Source organism: Daktulosphaira vitifoliae, unplaced genomic scaffold, assembly GCF_025091365.1.
Source record: "Daktulosphaira vitifoliae isolate Bord-2020 unplaced genomic scaffold, ASM2509136v1 Scaffold_1, whole genome shotgun sequence".
NCBI lineage: Eukaryota > Metazoa > Arthropoda > Insecta > Hemiptera > Phylloxeridae > Daktulosphaira > Daktulosphaira vitifoliae.
This window is the reverse complement of record NW_026099572.1, coordinates 67,868,309-67,889,047: the sequence shown is the minus strand read 5'-3', so window position 1 is coordinate 67,889,047 and position 20,739 is coordinate 67,868,309. Positions and strand designations below refer to the sequence as shown.

General features: G+C 29.1%; 1 protein-coding gene across 1 annotated transcript; it reads left to right on the top strand.

Annotated features, from left to right (window-relative positions):
- Positions 1–9,101: 9,101 nt before the first annotated feature.
- Positions 9,102–19,718, top strand: LOC126895158 (M-phase inducer phosphatase cdc-25.1-like). The gene is given in 11 exon segments (XM_050666707.1): positions 9,102–9,216; positions 9,295–9,445; positions 9,999–10,193; positions 10,255–10,374; positions 10,439–10,597; positions 10,600–10,744; positions 11,222–11,390; positions 11,468–11,687; positions 18,953–19,073; positions 19,141–19,355; positions 19,529–19,718. Coding segments are annotated over 10 exon segments (1,596 nt in total). The 5' UTR covers positions 9,102–9,216; positions 9,295–9,355; the 3' UTR covers positions 19,691–19,718.
- Positions 19,719–20,739: the final 1,021 nt, after the last annotated feature.

The window sequence follows — 20,739 nt, the reverse complement described above, 5'->3', positions numbered from 1 at the left end:
AACTATAGTAAAATTAATACCTTCAAAGATTTGCATCGAGGCTTAATATTAAGTGTAATATTCATAATTTTATGCGAAAATTAATATTGCTTGACTTTTACCGAGTTATTTATTATTATTTGCATAAGAGAGTTGTTCAAATAAAAAAACACATTAATTTTTATTTTTTGATTAAATGGTTAATAAGTGAATCTTTTTGTAAATCATTGAAAGCGTTCTATAAAACTATAAAATAGGTCAATTTTAATTTATTTCATTATTACAATAAGTTTAGAATTTTTAAATTATTCAAATAAGTACAAGAATACAATTTAAAATGAGAATTTTATGGTGCGTTGTTTTTACAGTTATAGTGTATACGTCACAAGAAGTCATTGCATTCGATGAATACTGGGAATATGTCAAAAATGATCTGTGTGTTATTAGACAAAATAATGGCAAGATCAAATTAGTTGAAGCGCATTATTTAAGTTTTGACATTCGATATTATTATATTTTGGTGATGAGTAGAGCTTTAAAGTATTTATTTTTAATTTCTTATTATGGAATGTTGATTTGTTTTAAAACAGAAGATCTAGAGGGATATCAGAAAATACGTGACGTGTTAGTTATCGTTACAAATAAGGTTATGAACTTCATGAACAAGAACTATTCAGATATAGATTGTTTGAACATTCCAATATTACAATTATATTCTCAAAATCATAGATCATTTCTCTTTTGCATACATTTTTTTAATATTATGGCCAATATAGTTAAAGATTGGTTCGCAGATAATCCTACTAATAATAACACTACTATAACGGTTGTTAATCTGAGTAGTGCTTATAATTGGCCATTATACAAAACTGTGGGAAATTCAGAACATATGAAAAATTCATTGATGTATCCTCCTGAAGCAAATCATCCAATTACTCAATTGTGGATTGTTTTTTCGGGTCTACAATTATTTATGTTAAATGAATATGATTTAAATATAAATAGAATGTAAACATATTATAACTAAAATATCCAGAAATTGATTATTTATTCTAATATTCATCGTACTATTAATCTTAAATATTGAAAATTATAATTTTAATAATTTACTTTTTTATTTGTCAACTGCTTTCCGATTTTTCTGTATGGTAAAAAATGTGCGTTACAGTTTTTCTATATATCGGGTAATAACATTCTGCACTATTCACAGAACTAGCAAAAAAAATTATTTATTCGTAGATTTCGTACATCTATTTTTACCCATAGAAAAATTGGAGCACAGATTACACATATTTTTGTGACCTGAAGAAAAACCGGATGTGGGTTACATACAATTTTTCTCTTACCCGTAATTAACTAATAACTATTGATTCATAAACAATTTAAGGAAAAAATATAACATAATATTATGTAATTTATATTTTTCTTTTCATTGTTAGTAATTTTGTTATTATTATATAAAAATATTTTGAGTGTACTTTCAGAGTTTACTTAATAATTAAAAATACACACACACACATATATATGTAATTATTTTCAAGATTCCTTTTCTACGCCTCATGAAATATCTTTGAAAAATTTGGAACTAAACATTATTTATTTTTTTTTTTGACAATAATCGTTCTTTGTTGAGCTACTTTACACAAAAAATTTAATCTTCTTATACCTTAAATTCGTATCTACTTTTGATTTTTAAATGGCAACCTTAATTTATTCTATTGAAAATACTTGGACATTTATGTTTGACGTGTTTTAGCTGCATAAAGTTGAGGGGTATAAATAAAACGCGTACTTATTTTTAAAAGACGAATGTTTCCGTTTTTATCGGTATTCGATATGATAATATTGTCGTGTCGTATACCTATAAATGTAATCTATAACTGATTCATGAAAATAAAAAAAAAATCATAAGTATGATTTTACGTTGTTGATAAGTTGTGTTCTTAAAGTAGTGGAGAGTGGGTGAATGGCACCAACCTAAGGATAAATTTAATAAAAAAAATACCAATAATAATCATTACAAGAGACCGTTTGATGTATTTATAACTAAGAACAAAAGTTTCGAAAATTACAGCTTATAGAACATACAAAAATAAGTATATTTTACCATTTAATGTTATTAATTATGAAATTCAATGTAGTTAAAATTTTAAATAATATTCACTCTTTTGAACAATTAACTTCTGTTATTGTAATATTTTGTAATTTTATCAAAGGTTACCAAAACATGTTTCAATTTATTAATTATAAAATGAATATTTTATATTCCTTTGATTTTCTATTTAAAGTGAAGATAATTTTAAATTAAAAATTGACCGAGAAAAAAAAATGTTGTAGTAAATGTATGTTACTTATTAATAACATACTTTGCGATGTATTATTATTAAAATTTGAACCAACTCTATATTTTATCGGAATACATAAAAAAATCACATTAATTAAAAGTATATATTTCTTGTTAGGCGGTGATTTTTTTAATGCGAAATAATAAAGTAAACAATTGGTGCTTAAGTGAAACACTTATTAAACATAGATATTTTACTATCAACTTATAATATTCTTTTTAAATTAATTTAAACAATTAGTATACTCTTGTACATTCGGTGAATATTGTTCACCAATTTTAAAATTAAAATAAAATACACATCATAGTAAAATTAATACATTTTCACTTCGCATCGAAGCTAATGACATTAATGAATTTATAATTTTGATGTCAAAACTTGTGTAAATTCAATACTTTTTTTATAATAAATCATTTTGAAAAATTAAATTTAAATTCCAAATAATGCAGTTATTACTTAATATATTATATTACGAATACTTTTTTAATGCAATAACTAAAGAAAATTATCAAAAATAATAAGTATTTTAAATTTTATTTCTTATTCCATTTAAGAGAGTAGTAGGAAGGATTTGTGAATAAAAAATTAATAGGGAAATTCGGCTTTTTTAGCTAGTTTTTATGAAATTTCTATAGATAAAATAACTTCCTTATTTTAGAAAATGACTGGTCAATAATAATTTTTGGTACCATTATTTCGGAAGTTATTCTCATTTTAATACCCAGACAGGAAGAAAAGTATGGCTGAGAAATTACTAGTAGTAAAAATATCTTCACCTACTTATCTACAATAGAATTATAACAACGAATTATTTTCAAGATTCCTTTTCTACGCCTCATGAAATATCTTCGAAAATTTTAGAACTATAAATTATTTATTTATTTTTTTTACAATAATCATTCTTTGTGGAGCTACTTTACATGAAAAATTAAAATTTCTGCTATGAACCCTATATCTTAAATTCGTATCAACTTTTGATTTTTAAATGGCAACCTCAATTTTTTTATATGATCAAATTTATTTTACTGAAAATACTTGGACATTTATGTTTGACGTATTTTAGCTGCTTAAAGTTGTGGGGTATAAATAAAACGCGTACTTATTTTTAAAAGACGTATGTTTCCGTTTTTATCGGTATTCGATTTGATAATATTTTTTATATGACCTCTTCAACATTAAAGGCGCTTGAGTTAAATATATTTTATTTTGTCTTCAACCTCTTGTGGACAATTTTCATAGTTTGAAATGTTGACAATAGAGACTAGAATAAAATTAGCATACTAGTTCAAAAACAAATTTTTATTTTACTTAGAATAATTTCTTAATAAATAATAACATTAATTACAATTTTGATCATTATTCTAGAATAAAGAAAACCGTTTAAATATTTGTAATAAAAAGTCAGACATGATATTGCTTACCAAATACAACCTTACAAATTGGTAACTGGCTAAAACTGTTTTCCCTTTTATACCTCAACCAACATATGAGTAATGCAGCAATACTTTATCACTGAATATTTTAGTCATTATTCGTTATAATTTTTTTCTTACATTACCTCCACCCAATAATGACAGTTTTTTAATCTACTATGTAACAAAATATCAATGAATTGACTTTTTAAAAAATGTAATTACATTTTTTTCGAAAAATTATTCAATATAATAAAAATANTTCTCTGATATTAAGTTCTTTGTAATTATTTACGTTTTTAATTAGTTTTATGGTTTTAATAGAGTGATTATGTGTCAATAAATGTTCAGCCACTGGAGATTTCTCAATTTCTTGATTTTTTATATTTCTTAAGTGCTCTTTAAACCTGACCCCTATATTTCTTTTTGTTTGTCCTTTATAAAATATTAATAGGCATTTATAAAATACAATGTGAAAGTTGTAATAAATGTTACGTAGGACAAACAAAAAGAAATATAGGGGTCAGGTTTAAAGAGCACTTAAGAAATATTAAAAATCAAGAAATTGAGAAATCTCCAGTGGCTGAACATTTATTGACACATAATCACTCTATTAAAACCATAAAACTAATTAAAAACGTAAATAATTACAAAGAACTTAATATCAGAGAAGCAATAGAAATGTTTAAAAATAAAAACAATTTAATTAATTGGGATCTTGGCCCACTGAAAAATTCATTATTAAACTTGTGTAAACTGGCAAAATGTGATAATATTACTTAGTGATAACGTCACTAGGTGATAAGGTCACTAGGGGTATATAAGGGAGTTTTTTCTAGTCGGGGTGTCAGTATGTGTTTAGCGTTGATAATGGTAACATTGTTTCCGAAATACGTATCCGCGACTTTTCATTAATTTTTTTGTGGCTTTTGAGTTTAATATTTTTAATATTTTTTAGTTTTTTTTTAAATTAATAATATTTTTAATATAGTTTTAATTTTACTTAAATTATTCAATCATATTAATTTACAAAAAAATTAAATCTATAATTTAATAGTTATTATTATTCAATAATTAATCATCAATATATTTCTTAAGTATATCTTATTAATAACACTGAATTCTCAATTCAGATTTCAAATTAATATAAAAAAAACAATGCAGTCAGACATATCAATATAATGTGTATTTTAACATAAAAAAAAACCCAGCACAGTGGAGTCGCGGAACAGTGGGAACGTGGCATAGTTGGGTCTAGTATAGATTTAATCTGTCAGTGATTAAAATCACTATCATTAGAAACGCTTCCATACAAATCTATAGATAGTGTTTAATTTTAAGAAATTGGTGAATAATACAAAAGCTACATCAACTTCTATTTCCTTAATTATATCCAGATTAGTAATTCTTTTACTTATATATTATATAATTTTTATAATTAATAGTTTTCAAATTATTATTGATTTTTAATATGTTGAAAGTAATAATTTTTAACCTACTTTTTTTTGTCCTTTAAAGTGAATGTTTATAATAAGTAAAAAAAAAATTGATTACCATAACTTTTAGCTCAATTTGCAAGTTTGAAATTGACATCATTAAGTAGAAAAAATGGTATTGTTAAGATTAATATGCAATCAGGAAATTTTATAATTACTATTTACAGTAAATTTATCAGAAAAGCTCTATTTTTTTTGCATTTTTATGGTAATAGATCACTTAAATATATAGCATAGAAATCACTATTGTGATTAATACACTAATGTAATAATTAACTTTTGGTGTTAAAAAGATTCTCCAATTGAAATATACAGAACTGAATTAATTTTAATGATTTACATTAACTAAATGAACCAATAAAAAAAAAGTTGTTAAAAAGATTTACTCATTTGAGTGTATTATGAAATTTGATTATAATTGTAAAAATCGTTAAATTCAGGTAAAACTAAAAATAATTTTTTTTTTTTTTAATTTATGATTTATACAGCCAAATGTTACAAAAAAATTTGGAATATCATAGACTGGTAGTAGCACACACAAATAGAGTTAAAAAATTAATAAATTACATAGTAAAATTATTTACTTTTGTTGTTGAACACTTTTATCATATCAAATCTAATTCGACAATAAATACTTTAAAAATATTATAAATGAATGTTTTCAATTGTTTGTATGGAAAAAGCTTGTTAAGCTACTTTTTATTTACATAAGAAATATTTTTTTCAATTTTTAAGGGTAATATCTTCAATTAAATACGAATTGTAATCATTTGACGTATCGTTCAAAAAAGTAGGTCAAGTGAGAGTTGGCAAAATAAATATGCCACAAAAAAACCACATAGTAAAATAATATTAACATGAATAAGAAATTTCTTAAATTATTTTAATACTTACAAAAAAAACAATAATTATAAAGAAAACATTCGTACCTTATAAATATTTTTTATATATGTCATATTAAATATTAGAAATAATTATTAATAGGATATAAAATAATTTAAACACATTAAATAATAAATATACAAAACATTACTTAAAAATTCCTTTAAGCCTTATTTATTAAAAGCTTACAAGATTTCAATTACTAATTAATAATTAGACACTTAGTAATAATAAGGTAGGTAATAATAAGTGCAAAAGCAACCATTTCGTTTTCATTGTATTTTAAAACAATAAAAAATGTTTGGGTACAATTTTTTTTCTAAGTAGCAACAGACGTATAGAGGGCCTTCAACTCCATTATCTCTAATTCTATTATCTCCAAAATTTACGATAGTGAGATAAATCACTATTTGATTTTCATGAATAAACTATGCATAATCTAAACAGTACCTTTTTTTAACAGGGAATTATATTTTCATAAATAGAAATAATCGAAGTAAGTCATCCATCTAAAAGTGTGTAATTGCAATTTTTTTAATAAGTGGTAACAGACGTATTTAGGGCTCAACTTCAAAAATATACTCTAAAACAAAATTACCAGTAATCTTAAAGCACATTCGCCTCTAAGTAAGAGGCAAAATATTAAAAAAACAAATATACCTAAAAATAATAGATTTGAAATACCTTCTCAGCTTCGCATCGAAGCTAAAACATTTAACAAAAACAAATTTAAAACAATCTTCTGATTTGACTTTTGGTTTGATTAGATACGAATAACCTGTTGAGTAAATGATCACCATTAACGTTATTTAAAAAAACTGCTGTCCTGGCCGGGGTGTGTGAAAAAAAAATTGTTTAATATATATTTTAAACAAAATGATTTAAATTATGCATAATCCAAATAGTACATTTTTATTAATAGGGAATAATAGATCCAACATCAGGAATAATCAAATTAAGTCATATGTTTAACACTTTGTCATTAAAGAATTTACCAAGATCACTCGATTTAATTCATATTTGTATTGCTAAATCAAACTTAAATCCAACAATGGAAATTAAAAAAGGTAAGACAATTAAATAACTTTTAAATCCTTATATATTTAAAATAATTAAAAAAACGTTGATTGTTAAAATGGTAAAACAAGCTTATTTTTTTTGTAATTTACTACAATATTAATAAAGTTAATAAATTTTTACAAGAAAAAGAAGTAAAAAATAATCTTAATATTCATTTCAAAGCCATTTTCAATGGCTTTTTTAATACAAATATTAAAATCTTTGTAACATTTATAACCTGTATTTGTATTGGGTTCCTACTTAGGATGAGACACGGTGACGTGTTGGAGTGGAATGTACACTTAACTTTTACGAATAACTACAATAATATAATTTAAGTTCTAGAATTTACAGTCATTATTAAATGAATGATGTTATAGTAATCATTCACAATTTTATATTTATGTGACACTTAATACAACATCAGATCGAACATTATTGAAAATTGCTTACCCAGACTATTAGTTGTACACTTACTAATTAACTAACTAAATCGTACCAACATTAATACTATAGTAATACGGGTTGGGCAGAGGTGTCGTGGAGCGTATACGGCGTATACCCACTTCTTTGTTTTTCTGTTATTGCGTATACTTATAAAATCATGAGTGATACGCGGGTATACAGCGTATACCCACTGTTAGTTTTCTTATTAGTGCATATACGTATTTATAAAATAGTTAAAGAGTATAGACTAAAGAATAAAATAAAAAGTAATACGTGGGTATCGAATATAGGTACGTTTGTCATAAAACACAAATTTTGAATAATTCTTATCAGTTTGTTTAATCTCTACAGTCATACCACATATAAACATATATCTGAAGTTATAAACACACAAATATGGCTCGAGACTATTATCATTTTAAAAATAGAATATAAATGTAAAACAAAACACTGTCAAAGTGTATAAATAAATATCAATAAAATAAATAGGATAATGTTTATCATTTCACGACAATTTTATTGACATTTGACAAAATTTAAAACATCGACCAGAAATTAACGATATAGCACATACTAAGTTGAAACTGAAAGTTATTGGGTTAACCTATAGCTGTTGAAATTGGTAATTTGTATTTTTCCGTAATAAACCGTTTACCAACCAATCTAGTATTTAATATATTACCTATAATGAATTAAGATAGTACTAACATGTACCTATTCACGTTTATTTCATTTATGTTTTAACGATTTGAAAACAATGATTGTAAGATTATTTTATTACTGCATAAAGTTTATTGTTTATTTATAAAAAATATAACAGTATCTAATAATACACTTATCGATTGTATGACTATGAAATTTAATTTATGTAAGAACTTAGAAGTGTCAGTAAAAATATTCGAGTAATAGTTTGGAAGTTGGAAGGAGCAACTGGGAGGGTTAGGAGTTTTAGTTGCATTATGTAATAATTAGAAAATACATATTTTTAACACAGTTAAAACATCACAATATTTGTATTCCGTCACCCAAAACTATGTTATAGTTAAGGCCTTTGAAAAGTAGTGTGAAGTGAAATTCCCCACGTTTCCTCATTTCGGTTTTTAACTTATCTATTGATCAAATTACGACTATATCACTGTTGATAATGTATAAAATTAAAAGTTCAACAAAATAATTGTGAAATATTGTATGTAGAAAATATAAACTGCAATGGGTGTGTGGGGGGCGAAGCCCCCACGTTATTATCTATTCATAATATAGGCGTATACCCATAAACATTTTTAGGACTACACCACTGNACTAAATCGTACTAACATTAATACTACAGTAATACGGGTTGGGTTAATTATTCATAAATTATTGTTGTTTTCAAATTAAAATTTAATACTGATCATTATATGTGTTTATATTCTATTTCAATATATTATTTAATGAATATTTACAATATTAAAAATTAAAAAAAAATTAGGGTGCCGAAAAATCCTCATCGAGGTCGCAAAACATGTGAAACAATAATGTCTGTTGAACAGTACCAGTTTCGAGACTGCAGTCGAAGAACGCGAATTTTAAAGCGCAGAAAACGGAAAATTCTTCCAGGTGACTCATATTTTGAGGGGTTTACGAAAATAGGATATAGAGGGAGTTAGAGAGAGACAAATTATTTTTTATTTATAGATTAATCAAGGGAAACTCAAAAACTATAAACGATAGCCCATTGAAATGTGTTATAAAAATTATGAACAGTCTAATCGAAAAAGAAAATTCATCAAAATGTATGGTTGTAGTGATGTCTAAAGCTTTATCCGCATCTCGTTCTAGTCCTACAGTAAGATATACAATAAACGCATGTAATTATTTTAATTTAATCTTGGCTAATATATCAATAACAATTAAATTGTATAGATATTTTTATTATTAATACTTTAAATAAACAAATATTTATTTAAACTAAATCATAAAATAATTTTTTAAATCCTTAAAAATATATTATTTTATGTAAACACAAAACTTAAAAAGATATTTTAAATAATATAATTATACAAATTTGTAATAGTTATATATTTTATATTATTTGTACAATAATTATGTCAAGCAAGATTCCATACTGTTGTGAATTCTTAAACTGTGAAGTTTGTATTAATAATATATTAACATTAATTAATCCCAGCATAAATTAAATCATTAATCTTAGTCTGTTTATTTTATACAGTAAATTTAATTAAATTTTTTATTCATCTCTAAACTGTTAATTATGTATTGTTAAATAGCTGTAGTTAAAAAGAACGATCAATGTTAAATATCAAATTTACTATTAAATTTAATAATTTTCTAGAAATTCAATATTAATGAAAATAAATATTGTAATTTATGGTTTTTAGTTTGCAAAATACAAACGCCGTATTAGACGACGATATCCACTTGAAGATCATGATCCTAATTCACAGGACAGTGGTTCTCTTACTGCTCATTCAGATGATTCTAGATCAGTGTCAACATTATCTGAGAGCAATACATCATATACAGATGATTCAGATGATGAATTCTTAGACATTGCTGTATCCCCAACAGGATCGGTAATTATTTTACCTTTTAAAAAGGTTAACAGTTTTTTTCATAATTTTATTTTATTTCTAGTCTCCAGATTCACTTCTACTTGGATTCAGTACATTAATAGAAGGACATATTATTAGCCAGTCATCAATTATTGTTAAAAGAAAAATTACAAAATATTCTTCAGATACTCCTCGCAAGACTGTAATTATTATAAAACAATTTATTATTTCAATAATCATAGATTTAATACATGTATAACTTATAGGATTTATTATTTGGCGGTATTAAAAATAATGAAGCAGTTGTGAGAAAAAGAAAGTTGACACGTGATTTAGAATCAAATCCTGAAACTATTGTATTATTAAAGAAAACTAGACCGAGTACAAGTCTTTCTATGTCATTTGATTCTCCATGACTTATATAAATGATTATATAAACAGTCCTTTAACTGCCCCTGTATCTCAGGGAAAGTGTACTTTATTTGATTATGGATTTTGTAAAAAAGAAAAACCAGTTTTTCGACGTTCATTTTCTACTAGTGAAGCTTCTATTAAAGCTGCTTTTGAAAAAGGTAGAAAATAAAGAAGATTACTTTTTTAAATTATTTATTCATTTTTAATACTCATTATAAATAAATATAGTTAATAAGCGATCATGTTTATTATAAATAATGCTTTAAAAGTGATAATATTTTAACTGTTTCTATATCTAAAATATATTGTTAGTTAAAAGGTCAAGTAATGTAAACATCACTTTTTTCAAATTAGAGTTATGATAGAATTAATAATAAACAGTTGAATAAATATTTAACAAAAAAATCAATTAAATCATTGGGCACAAAATATTTATTCCTATCTAAAGTCATAACAAAAATTAAAATTTAATTTTAGGAAATTTACTACTTTATCTATTAACCGATATAATTATTATAAAAAATGTTTTCCTCTAAAATTGTTTGTAATTAATAACTTTATTATTTCATTATAAATTATCTTTATGATATTTTTTATAATTTTAATAGAACATTTTGTATTGTTATGATGTTTAGAGGATACTGGAGAGAAACTAATTAGTGACTTTAGCAAATCATTTGTTTTACCTTTAATGCCATTTGGTCGCCATGCTGATCTCTGTAGTATATCCCTAGAAACATTAACTGAGTTACTGAATGGAGCTTATGATGACTTTATTGATTCTTATCTTATAATTGATTGCAGGTATATAATAACATATATTTTTTGCCTTCAATTTCAAACTTACAACTGATTTTCATATTTTTAATTAAAAATTCTAGATACTCTTATGAATTTGAAGGTGGTCATATTAGAGGAGCTGTTAACATTTTTACTAAACAACTATTAAAAAATTATACTGAAGATCAGTTAGGTAAACGATCTCCTAAAAATGAATCCAATGGAGGTAAAAGAAACTTATTGATATTTTACTTATACTATATTTTATTAAGTGATAACTGGCTCCCCGAACGGAATCTAAACCGGCCGAGAGAAGTTAAGGTAAGAGGCTTNAAGAAAACTAGACCTAGTACGAAATCTAAACCGGCCGAGAGAAGTTAAGGTAAGAGGCTTTGAGCCGATTCAGTTTTATTTCTAATTACAGTAGAACCTCATTAATCCGAACTAATAAGGGCTCTAGGTTGTCTGATTTAATGAAAGTCCGGATTAAACAAAATAACCAAAAAACATGTTCGTATTATAGATTTAAGAATATTATATTATACTAATTACTATGCATGATATACAATATATATGTATCGCAACATGATATTAGTTTATGATAACTTTAATGACGGTAGATAAAAATGTATGTACTTATGGGAAATTCGAGGAACTTGCTTTTATGTTTATTTTAGTCTACGGCATAAACCTCGTATTTTTCGTAATACTAGACAGCTGTCCGGATTAATGAGGTTCTACTGTACACTAGATTTTAGTTTTAACTTGGAACGGTGAAGTCTCCCTTACAAATTTTTTATTGTTCATATAGTTATTTGAACGAATTTCACTGATGGCAGCAGTGAATTTTTACCTGGGTTATTCACAGTTACGTGTTAACGGGATTAGGTCTCTGGAAAATTTTTTATAAAAATAAAGTTAGAGTAGTTTATCTAATACAGTCCGCTGTAACTATTGTCGTTGAAAAGTTTTGGTTACAGTTTATTATGAAGACCTTATTGATATCGACAGAAAGTTAATTTCCGGTCGATTGTTACAGTCTATTGGTAGATAAAAATAGTATATTTAAGTCTGACCTTGTCAAAGCGGCCGATTCCCAGGTAACCGTTATTATTATTGTTCACTCGGTGCCATATCATAAACGGCAGCCCCGTACCATCTTATCGCGGGTACTTTACGACATCAATAATAGCAATAATAATAACACTTGTTTTCTACAGCAGTAGCAAATTTGACCGTTCACGGAAATATTGTTTATCTCCGCTATTAACGTAGCTACTTTTGATTATTATGCGCTTTCCGACAACTACCACGCTACGCGACGAAACCCAACATGCTAATTATGCTAGAAGAAAACCTACGTAGCGAAGAGGGGAACCCAGCTACCGAGTTTTCACTACTCCGTACGCCGCTCGATAGCGAAATTCCGGTCCGCGAACCCGAAGTGGGGGTTTTCGACAACACCACGGACGGTGTCAGCGAAGAAGAAATCGACGCGAGCAATCAGCGGCCCGTCGTAGCGCCTTTACCGGAGGAACATCCGGTGAACCTCGTGCTACACACATCACACGACGAATCTGATGTCGACCAACCGGGGGATATGACGCGCGCAAGCGGACTACTAGGCACGCCGTACGTTGAGGACGTATACGCTGCTCGCTCGATAGCGCACGCGGCAGAACAAGTTGGGGCGATCCGACAGAATATTCGCGATATTTCGAATAACGCGCGGATTGAGGCACGGATGACTGAACTAGAAAGGTCGCTGTCGCGTATGTCAATGGAACAGCGACAGAATTCCAACATGCTTGAGCGAATCAGTCAAAGTATGCCGCCGTCCCCACATGTTGCTGTACAACCGAATATTCGACAAGTTAACGTTGACCGAAATGATAGTCGACGATCGGAAGCGCATCGCGTTACATTCGGTCCATCGGGAGCAACACTACACGAGCGCCTCGCGGACATCGAAGCACAACAAGCCCGCAACATGAGACGGTCGTACGTACAAGCGTCGCTACCTCGAATTAGCAAGACGAACATTATCAGCGCACTCATACATATGAGAACGAGCCGACCGATTTTTCGTTTACGCGCCAACCACGGGAGGGGCAATTCAACACAACCGACGATCGTCGGTCCTTTAATGATTTGTCGCCTACCCGCAGCTCGCGGTCGGTATTGGTACCCTACCACGACCTACGCACCGTACGCGCCTGTTTACCCGAGTATTACGGGAGAAACGAAGAGGACCCACGGGAGTTTCTAGACAGAGCGGAGGATCTACTCTGTCAGGGCGGTATACATCCAACCGCGTGGGTGAACATCGTCGTCCCGTTTCTGAACGACAGGGCAGGTGATTGGTGGCGAGCGATCAAATTAAACAATATGCCATGGACGGAATTTAGGTCCGAATTACTCGAGGAGTTCGACAATATCGATATCCGGACTGCGCTCGAGACGGACTTAAAAACGACGCGACAGGGCCGCCCCCGACAAGCGTTAACCGAGTTTATTTTATTTATTATATTTAGACCGTCGGTATCGGGGAACGGCAATCGGCTAGGAGGGAATTAGTCCGCCCCCCCAGCCTACAACAGATCCAAACAGGGCGCAGCGTTTTAAACGACGTTTCAGTTAAAACGCGCCCTACGCAATTTTTATCCGGTAACAACATACCACGCATCACGACCGTCGCGCAAAACACCGAATCTAACGGCCCTTACGAGTTACATACCGCCAACGATCTTGGCACTTTTTCGGCACCGCACCCCTCTTATCGTGATGGAGGGTACGCCGCGGTAAATTCGGATGTAATCAGGGTATCGGAATTCGAAGACACTGCCGACACGACCGAACATAGCGCGAGTCAGGTGTTCGGGCACAGTGGGGTAGGGGGTGGCAGTCGACCCGGCTAGTCCACTAATGGCAGTTAACACTGTCATTGGGCAAACCGGCGTCGCGGTTAAGAACCGGCTGCCCCTCGTTCGAACCGTAAACCACCCGAGTAATGAAAATGCCCGCGTAGAATTACTACTCCAGCAGTCGAGTTAGAATTCCAAAATGGCTTCGTCACAGCTTTACTCGACTCACAAGCGCATAAATCGTATGTAAAACCGATAATTGCTTATAAATACGGAACTGTTTAAAAAGGACACACCGACGTGGTTAGACTAGCGGACGGACACACCGCCACGATGAATGGTACCGCCAAAATCGCGGATTTAGAAGTGCGTTTTTCAGCGGTTATTTTAGACGACCTGTGTTCGCGCCAAGTGTGAGAACTGCACTGATTGGGTGTAGTCAGCTGGCAGTGCTTGTGCGCTATCACCTGTTAAGACGCCTTATCAGCTTATTACCGTGTTGTTCGGTCGGTTTTTTATTCAAAATGTAAGCGTGTACCGGTTGTTATTATTATACAGTTTAGTTTTTAAGTTACATTGGTTTTTCTTTTGAAGTAATTGTTGTTTTGGTATTAATCAGTAAAAACTTTGCTCAACTTTTCGTTTTAAATATATTGTTCATATTATTATTGTAATTTCATATAGTTGTATTCTGTTTTATTTTTTTTATTGGTTAGAAAAATATTACAATAAAGCTATAGGTGGCATATCACCTTTATAAATGGTAGTTCATTTTATTCAAGTTATTCAAACAAAATTAAAAACTGAATGTACGTAATATGGGTGTTTATATTTATTAATTATTTAATTCATCAATAATAAAAATTAGGGTTGTTATTTAAATTATTTCTTTATATTTATTAAGTTAACCAATCCTATTTTAGATAAACAAAAAATATTTTGTATTTAACAAATTCTAAATTGTATAGGAAATTTTTGTTGATTAATAGTTGCCCCTATATTAATCCGTACGACCAAGTTCTATTTCCCATTTATATTTGGGATTTTTTTTTTAGAACAGTCCAGGCGGCAACAACCTGTATTGCGACGTATTACTCGGCCATGATTTTCTGACTGATCAGAAAGTCGCCTGGGACTACTCAACAGGAACAATACACTTAGGCACTAAGAAACGTACAACCGCTTGTTGGAAATCGGGCGCACGACACACGATCCGCAAACCTTTACTTAGAATAATAATCAAAACGAGATAAATCATATAAAACTTGAACACACTAAAAGTACAATAAAGTAATACACGTCGATAAAGACTTATTGTCAGAATTATTTCAACAAAATCTTACTACATCAAAATGAGATTATCCACAGTGCTCCCGGGGTACTCTCCCCGACAATTCAATTCATTCCATCGTATATACTAAAACGTTTTGTTTTTTTTTTTAGTCTAATACAAAGTTAATAATACAACAATTCTACAAAATGTTTTTAAACATTGTAAGGTTTCAGCCAAAACAGAGGGCCTACTAATTACCCACTGCCCAGGGGAACACTGGACAGTGACCTAGTAGCCGCGCCAAGCAGATAGTACTTGTTGACGGAGCTTCTAGGTTTTGATTAAAAAAAAACAAAACAAATATTAATAAAAACGAGGGAAAAGTATAGAGAGAAAAAAAAAGAGGCCATGTATAATATAATAACATTTTTTTAATGATTTAATTATTAAAAATTTATAAATATCGTTATTCATAAAGAAAAAAAATAAATAAAAAGAACAAGAGAGGTGCCAGTTACACAAAATTAAAAAGGGGGTTTCATGTTGATACTTGTCGTTGTTGTTTTGAGGAGTGATGGCCCACCACCGGCCATAGTTGTGCCTCACATCATCATCATCATCATTGGCATCTCAACGTTTTATTTAAAAAAAAAAACGGAGGACAAAAAAAATAAACTACAGCCTATACAGATATACGTTCTTTATATGGTGAGAACATCAGGTTGTGGTTCTATGGGAGTCGTATGGTTCGAGGGTTTAGAACGACAAAGACAAGTAGATATAAAAATAATAAAAGCAGTACATTAGAAATTGAGGTGTAATAAACTTTTGTCTTTCTAATGTCCTAACTAAGAGGCAACGAGACGGCGGAGCCAGTTCACGAATACCATATAACGTGATTATGTATAATATTTTAACCAACCAGTCAAAGTTAACACTTAAAGATATTGATTTAATAAACTATCTATAGCTTTGTCATCTTTAACTAAAAATTATCAACTCCAAATAATTGGGATAACATGAATTTACTTGCTTCTTTTTTTGTTTTGCAAATTGCTGTGAGATTATTTGATAAATATTTCATTATGTTTATATAATTAGAGATATTGGATTTGCATTTCGTCACAAGATAAATAATTAAAACAAATTCTTTTCGTATATAAATCACACGCGTAAAAAAGGTAGCCGACAACAACACAGGTTTGTGGCTGACAATTGTTCATTTAGTATATACAGACACGGCTCCGCGTCGCTTCGTTATACGCGATGCCCCGCGACTCGTGCCACTTTTATCAGCCGTCGCCCTATTTTATGAGTACTTGACTGACCAACACCGCGTGCCATACGCCACGGTGCAAATGATACGAGAGTCTTCTTCCCGTTGTCAGCGTGACAACCATGACAAAATAGATAGGAATGTCAGCAACTTTGTGATACGCAACCCACTCCTCACCCCATCTATAGCTGGTTCGCCTCATTTCATTGGCCGAATATTTGTATGGTCATTTTCCTTAAATGTAGTGATATTATTATAATTTATGCGTTAATATTTATTATTGTGCAAAAATAATTTGTAGCGTATAGAGGAACAATGAAAAATTCTGTATGTAATATACTTAATATTTAGAAGTGCTTTCATTGCATTAAATGAAATATAATTTGCTTCACATTAATGTTACTTTTTTTTTCTTGCTATGTGAACTTATTATTATAATTTATTATTTAGAATAATTTAATTTATAATTGAGTAGGTAAAATACATGCTGTATTTGTGTAATTTAAAAATAATATTTCATGAATATACTATTTTTTTAAACTTACTTTAAAGGTAAAGGAATAGCATTTCGTTTTAAAACTTTCCTATCCTTATTTTTAGAATGAATTGTATAGTTATCATTTGTAAAATGCAATGAACAAACAACAGCTAAATATAAATATAACGATGAAATAATAGTGTAATTTATTTAGGATTCTGAAAAAAATATGACAATGTTAATTAACAGTTACTTGTTTTTACCAGAATCAAAATTTATTGGTTTTTTAGTTATTTGGCCTAATCTTATTTGTTTTTCCCAGAATTTTCTTAAGACTGGATCTTTTGGAAATCGATGCAAGGTTATTTTTTTATTTTTTACTAATGATTTTTTTTTACTACCACTAGTACAACCAAAAAACTCACAAACAGGCATTATGTCATCAAAAATATAAATTTAAGTAAAAGTATGTAAGTATATCAAGTTTTCAAAATATTTTAAGACACTTAAAATAAACACTGTTCATTTTGTTTAAAATACCCGGCATAATCATTTCATATCAAATTATTTGCAAATTGATCATATTTGTTTATATTGTAGTATAAATAGATATCACAATAGATTGATATCAATCAATAACAGTAAAAGGTAAAGGTATCATAAAAAAAAGCAATATAAAATATTAAAGTTGCTGTCAAGTATTTAATTTAAAGAATTGTATTTTGGCGGGCAAACCTACGGCCAATGATATGAGGCGAACCACTACTATGGGTGAGAAGGGCGGGATGCGTCAAACGGTCCAAAACTCGTTTGTTGCTGACATACCTATCTAGTTTGTCATGGTGACAACGTCGAGGATGTTCGCCCCGGCTTCGGACGTGCCGCACGACCGGACAAGACAAACCGATCAGCACCCGCGCACCGTCGCCATTAACGCTGCTAACGTTTTGACGCACGAGGATAATGCCGGACACCGATTGGTGGACGCCAGCGAAAGTGTCGAGATATTAAGCGAAGATTATTATTACTGTAATCGTCTCTTCGGTTTATTTGTCTTTCTTTAAAGTTAACCCGTTGTTGCTCATTAATAAACGGCCCACGGGTCTCTACCCTCAAAACCAGTGTCGACTACATTTTTGCGACGAAAGTCGCGTCAATACGATAAAATCGAATGTCGCTCTGAAAGGATTTTTGTGCTTTATATAGTGTAATATGGTACCCCCCCAACCAGGGATATTGTTGTCAGCGTTTTTAAGGAATGTCAATTTATTTTACAGATTAAATGTTACATAATTAATACAATTTGATAGTATTGTTGACAATGGTTAAATTATAGTATTGAACAGTGTGATTATTATGACAACTAATTTTATTTAATTAGTATTAATATAAAGTACAGATCATAGTATTTTTATTGATAATTATCAATTACAATATAAAGCGATATACGCGGTGACTTGCCGGTTTGGTATCGCAGGCGCCGCTTATGAGCGAGCAGCAAGCCCATCTCGAATGTGTCCATGTGACATACATCTAGTTAGCAACTATACAATCTTGCTCCCTCGTGTAGAATTTGAATAATAACAGGCTTTCCCGTCATATAACTAAACGTTCAGTAAACTATGATGTTAATATTTACATTATACAGGTTTTCGTAATATCTCTTTTTAATTATAAAAACATCTTTATTTTAAGATAACGGGCGAATTGAAAACATATAAAAAACGATTAAATTTGCGTTTTTATCGAGCGTATAAAATTCTGCGAGCTTGCATAAAAATGTATTCTCTTGATGGACACGATACGTCAGAAATGAGTAATTGAACCTTATACACTGTCTATACAATAAAAATAAATGGGCTAATAGTTTTGCAATGCTTTAGATGTGCACGAAGGAGATTTAAACGAAGACGACCGAAACGAAGTACGAAAATGTATAGTCAGAAATATAATTAAAATTATTTCTGGTAAAATTCCTCTAGATGGAGTTGTTTGTAGTATAAAATTCTTCATTTTTGGATCTGAAGAAATCCCTTTTGCAGAGTATTGTTGTGCTGCTTGTTACACGTATTTGGTTTTAGATGATTCCATGTTTTCTGTAAGTAAAAATTAACCAATAAAATATATTATTATACACCTTTTTTTTTTAATGAAATATAATTTTAAAATATATATCAAGTAATTACAATTGTTGAAAACAGCACTTTTTTATTCGTTTAGCAATTCAAAATTACTATAACACTCTGAAGATTGAATATGTTATTTTTTTAGGGACTAATATTACCAACAGCAGCAGGTATTAAACTTAATAAATTTATTAATTATTTGTCATCCAAAAATTTATCACAAGCACAATTTGCATTCCATAATTGCATTGCTAATTTAAACATAAATGGTTTTGAACAAATGAATTATGGTAAGACATTGAAATAACTTTGACATCCTTATATAATTAAAATAATTAAACGCTGATCATTTGTAAAAGAAGTATAATTTTTTTTTAATTTGTTCTAATATCAATTATATACTATATAACTATATTTTTACAAGAAAATAAACTGTATATAATCCTAAAAGTCATATTAAAGCCTTAAGAAAAACCTAATACGAATGTCAAACATCTTTGCAGCATTATAACCTATTTAGTTTTGTAAAATATGTGAATTATTCTAGTAAATATAGTAAAAAATGTAAGCCGCTATGTTAATAGTATTGTAACATTATTAAGTTATAAATAAATCAACCATAATTATAATATAAATGTGTTAATTTTAATTGAATAAATTATAAATACTAAAATGGAATTTTTTAGCTTTGATGCGAAGCTGAGAAGGTATTGGTTTTACTATGATGTCTCAGCCTTTAATTGGGTATATTTTTCTTATAAATATGACCCTTTACCTGCCCACAGGGGGGGGATTTAAAATGACGACTTTTTCACAAAAAATTAACTTTTTCAAATTTATATTTGAAAGTGTTCTGACACTTTAATATATATCTTAAATTAAAGCTAATATAATATACTATATTATGGAAAAAAAAAAATGTCGTACTTTATTTTGTTTTCATGGTGTAAATGGCTACCGAATGTTATTTTTATGTGAAAAACTTGATTTTATTTTTTATATTTTACACCAATACAATTTTTTTATTAGAATTAATAAATATTTATATAATTCTTTTATTCGATATACTTTATCTCAATCAGGATATAAATAGGAAAATAGCAGATCATGTAGCTTTTGGAATAATCCACCAATTTTTTAAAACCAAACACTATCTAAAGATTTGCATCCAAGCGTTTTTTATGATGGTGATTTTAATCACTATAATGATATCTGCATTATACTTGACCCAACTATGCCACGTCACCACTGTGCCGCAACCCCCTGTGCTGGATTTTTGTTTTTATTTTACAAATATTCATATATAAAAAAATTAAAATATTCATTTTTATGTGCTATATAGTATATGTACGAGTT